The following is a 4,733-nucleotide window of genomic DNA, read 5'->3' on the forward strand; positions in this document are numbered from 1 at the left end:
ATACATAAAAAATTTAGAAAACCTCTTTACAATCTCTTTAACAAGAACCACAGACATCTGATTGAAAATTAGAATGATGTAAATTGATACTATCAGTGTCTCTGATACACATAAAAAATTTAGAAAACCTCTTTACAATCTCTTTAACAAGAACCACAGACGTCTGATTGAAAATTAGAATGGTGTAAATTGATGCTATCAGTGTCCCTGATACACATAAAAAATTTAGAAAACCTCTTTACAATCTCTTTAACAAGAACCACAGACGTCTGATTGAAAGTTAGAATGATGTAAATTGAAGCTATCAGTGTCCCTGATATACATAAAAAAAAATTAGAAAACCTTTTACAATTCATTTAAATATTAATCAAAATTTTTTTAATTCTAGGGGTCCAGAAGGGACGTGTTTTGAGGGGGGGATATTCCCAGCCAGACTTACTTTCCCCTCCGATTACCCTCTCAGCCCCCCGAAGATGAAATTTACATGCGAAATCTTCCACCCTAACAGTAAGAAAAATTTATTATTTCTATAGATGTTTTTTCTATATATGGCAGAGTCTCAAACGTAGATAATTCTGGACACACATGGATTTGAAGGCTCAAATTTCGACGGTGAGATGTGAACATTATTACTGATTAGCTAAAAAATTCCCATTTCTGAGACTAAAGTATGATTGGTCTAACAGATGACGAACCTATCTCTTTATCAATTTTATTAAAATGAGTGTACCCGTTCTATTTTTAGTTTATCCCGATGGTAGAGTCTGTATATCGATATTACACGCTCCCGGAGATGATCCCATGGGTTACGAAACTAGCGCAGAAAGATGGAGTCCAGTTCAAAGTGTAGAAAAAATATTATTATCTGTTGTCAGCATGTTGGCAGGTATGTTTCGCTGAGTAAAATTTTGAGTAAAATCTGATGTGTGCCCGCGGTTCAACAACAAGATTATTGGTTGTCGACAGGATTTATAATATCAAACAAGTTTGATAATTGTCTCTGATAGTTTTATCATTTGTAAGACAGACCGTCATCATCCAATCAGAATCATTTTCCTTTCAATTACATGATCTTCACGTGATTATCGACATGGTGGAAATCAGCGACTGGATATTTTTTTGTCTAGCTGAAATTTGATTGACTGGAGGTGTCAACAAATGGATGAATGTGTAAGAGGGCTGTCTATAGACCCTAACTGAAGTGACTATATTAAAAATAAAAGCTAATAAAAAACGGAACGAAAGTTTGGTCTAAATCTGAATTAAACTGCCATACAAGTTTCTGAATACCTGTCTTTAATTTCAGAACCTAATGATGAAAGTGCCGCCAATGTGGATGCTGCGAAAACTTGGAGAGAAGATAAGACAAAATTCCAGGAAGTTGCAGAAAGGACAGTTCGAAAATCTCTAGGGTTATAAACTTGCAAACTGACTTATTTTTTTTTTTTTCGGGGGTTATTACACTAGTCATCTTTAATCTAACAATATTTTTTCTTGAATCGTGTTCTGTGGAATTTTGACACAATAACATTAAAAGTTGGCAAAATTTAATTTAACTAATTATGGTTTTTTTTTTGGAGGGTTACTTCACTTGCCATCCATGATCTTACAAGATTCTTTCTTAAATCATGTTCTGTAGAAACTTTACCCAATAGCATCAAAAGTTGACAAAATTTATTTTAACTAATTGTGATTTATTTTTTCAAAGGGTTACTACACTGGCCATCCATGATCTTACAAGATTCTTTCTTAAATCATGTTCTGTAGAAACTTTACCCAATAGCATCAAAAGTTGACAAAATTTATTTTAACTAATTGTGATTTATTTTTTCAAAGGGTTACTACACTGGCCATCCATGATCTTACAAGATTCTTTCTTAAATCATGTTCTGTAGAAACTTTACCCAATAGCATCAAAAGTTGACAAAATTTATTTTAACTAATTGTGATTTATTTTTTCAAAGGGTTACTACACTGGCCATCCATGATCTTACAAGATTCTTTCTTAAATCATGTTCTGTAGAAACTTTACCCAATAGCATCAAAAGTTGACAAAATTTATTTTAACTAATTGTGATTTATTTTTTCAAAGGGTTACTACACTGGCCATCCATGATCTTACAAGATTCTTTCTTAAATCATGTTCTGTAGAAACTTTACCCAATAGCATCAAAAGTTGACAAAATTTATTTTAACTAATTGTGATTTATTTTTTCAAAGGGTTACTACACTGGCCATCCATGATCTTACAAGATTCTTTCTTAAATCATGTTCTGTAGAAACTTTACCCAATAGCATCAAAAGTTGACAAAATTTATTTTAACTAATTGTGATTTATTTTTTCAAAGGGTTACTACACTGGCCATCCATGATCTTACAAGATTCTTTCTTAAATCATGTTCTGTAGAAACTTTACCCAATAGCATCAAAAGTTGACAAAATTTATTTTAACTAATTGTGATTTATTTTTTCAAAGGGTTACTACACTGGCCATCCATGATCTTACAAGATTCTTTCTTAAATCATGTTCTGTAGAAACTTTACCCAATAGCATCAAAAGTTGGCAAAATTTATTTTAACTAATTATGGTTTTTTTTTTTGGAGGGTTACTTCACTTGCCATCCATGATCTTACAATATTCTCCTACAATTTGTGTTCTGTGGTATCAATAGCTAGGCTAACCAATCAAAACACTGTTAAAAGAAGACATATATAACTATAAATATCCCATAATTATTCACATAGAGTATTGAAGAGAGAATCTGATTGGTTGAATACTAAATGACCTAGAACACAAGATGCATACATTTTTGTCAGATCGTGGATGGAAAGTAGAGTACCCACAGAAAAAACATGTAACAAAATACAGATTTACAGTTTAAGAAGATTGTTAATAAATGTTTCCTTCTCAAATTGGATCAAAATTCTACAGAACACAATCCAGCGAAGAATGTTATCGGATCAGCGATGGGAAGTGGAGTCACATGCAGAGAAAGCATGAAACATAACATCCACATTTGCATTTAAATCAAGTACAGGGGCCTTATTCTTGAAAACTTAACTTAAGATGATTTTAGTGTTCCAATCATCTGATTGGTCAATCACTAACATGGATTCTAAATTTAATTTTATTATCCAATCAGATTACTGTATTTCATAACTTAAGATGATTTCTGTTTTCCAGTCATCTAATTGGTCAATCATGAAAATCGATTCTAAATTTAGTTTTATTATCCAATCAGATTATTGCATTTCTTAACTTAGGATGATTTCTGTTTTCCAGTCATCTAATTGGTCAATCATGAAAATCGATTCTAAATTTAGTTTTATTATCCAATCAGATTACTGTATTTCTTAACTTAAGATGATTTTAGTATTCAGTCATCTGATTGGTCAATCACTAACATCGATTCTAAATTTAGTTTTATCATCCAATCAGATTACTGTATTTCTTAACTTAAGATGATTTTAGTGTTCCAGTCATCTGATTGGTCAATCACTAACATGGATTCTAAATTTAGTTTTATTATCCAATCAGATTACTGTATTTCTTAACTTAGGATGATTTTAGTATTCCAGTCATCTGATTGGTCAATCACTAACATGGATTCTAAATTTAGTTTTATTATCCAATCAGATTACTGTATTTCTTAACTTAAGATGATTTTAGTATTCAGTCATCTGATTGGTCAATCACTAACATCGATTCTAAATTTAGTTTTATCATCCAATCAGATTACTGTATTTCTTAAAATCTGGATTCTATCTAAATTAATTTTTTGAGAAAAGGCCTAGTTTGGTTTGTAACCGTGCATTTTGTTGTATATTTTATGTATGTATATATTTAACTATAATATATAAACTTATTAACTGTTCCTGATATTAGTATTTGGCCTACAAACTGACCCTGAACTATATCTGTGACACCCTATAGCACCCACACCCATTAGTCGACCCGTACCCCAAAAGGAGGTTACCCGGAACGCCGCCCCTATTACAAGGTAACCAATGTGAAGTGTGCAATGGGCGAAATTGTGCCAATCCTTGAAAGCCCGTGGCCTTGAAAGACACCCCCACCCCCTCTGGACCAATATACAAACTTATTGACTGTTCCTGTAGAGGTTTTGTTTGAAAATCAAATTTTCACACACTAACCTAAATTAGAACCCACAACCACCATTAGTATAACGTAACCACTGTGAAGTGAAATTTTGTCAACTCCTGCAGCAGACCAGACCCTGGCCTCGAGGGACACATCCCATATTTGACCCCCTCCCTCTCCCCTTGGAGAATTTTCAATTCGATATGTCACGGGAATTTTTCGGGGAGAGGCTGTAACATTCTTGCCTGTAATTAAAACCAATGACGTCATGTATAGGGCAATATCAACACGTACAAAGATAGGCCTAGTAGCCTAACTAAAAAAAAAAGGCAATGTACAACCGTCTTTCAAAGGCATCCGAGATCTCATCCGCAAAGACAACCATGCCCCGATTCAGTGGCTCCAAGATGCTCGGGGCCTGTGGACTCAGGTGGGTAGGGGTCCGTGGACTTGGTTCCACCATGGTTCAAGCAGTCCCTATGGTAGTTCAGCCACTGCCCCAATCGTTGTTAAGAACTCTTTTATGACGTCAACAATGGGGAAAAGTCGTCCTTAGGCCTAAGCGGAGAAAATTGACTGGTAGAAGATGGCGCTAAATGGCGGATCCAGTAGCGAATTGGACATGGAAACG

General features: G+C 33.9%; 1 protein-coding gene across 1 annotated transcript; it reads left to right on the forward strand.

The window, feature by feature from the left end:
- Positions 1-389: 389 nt before the first annotated feature.
- Positions 390-1,419, forward strand: LOTGIDRAFT_145576 (hypothetical protein; the record flags this gene model as incomplete). The annotated part of the gene is made up of 3 exons (XM_009058789.1): positions 390-507; positions 746-886; positions 1,307-1,419. Coding segments are annotated over 3 exons (372 nt in total), but the record flags the coding sequence as incomplete, so codon positions are not given.
- Between the last annotated feature and the right edge of the window lie 3,314 nt (positions 1,420-4,733).

The sequence above is a fragment of the Lottia gigantea genome, assembly GCF_000327385.1.
Source record: "Lottia gigantea unplaced genomic scaffold LOTGIsca_359, whole genome shotgun sequence".
Classification (NCBI taxonomy): domain Eukaryota; kingdom Metazoa; phylum Mollusca; class Gastropoda; family Lottiidae; genus Lottia; species Lottia gigantea.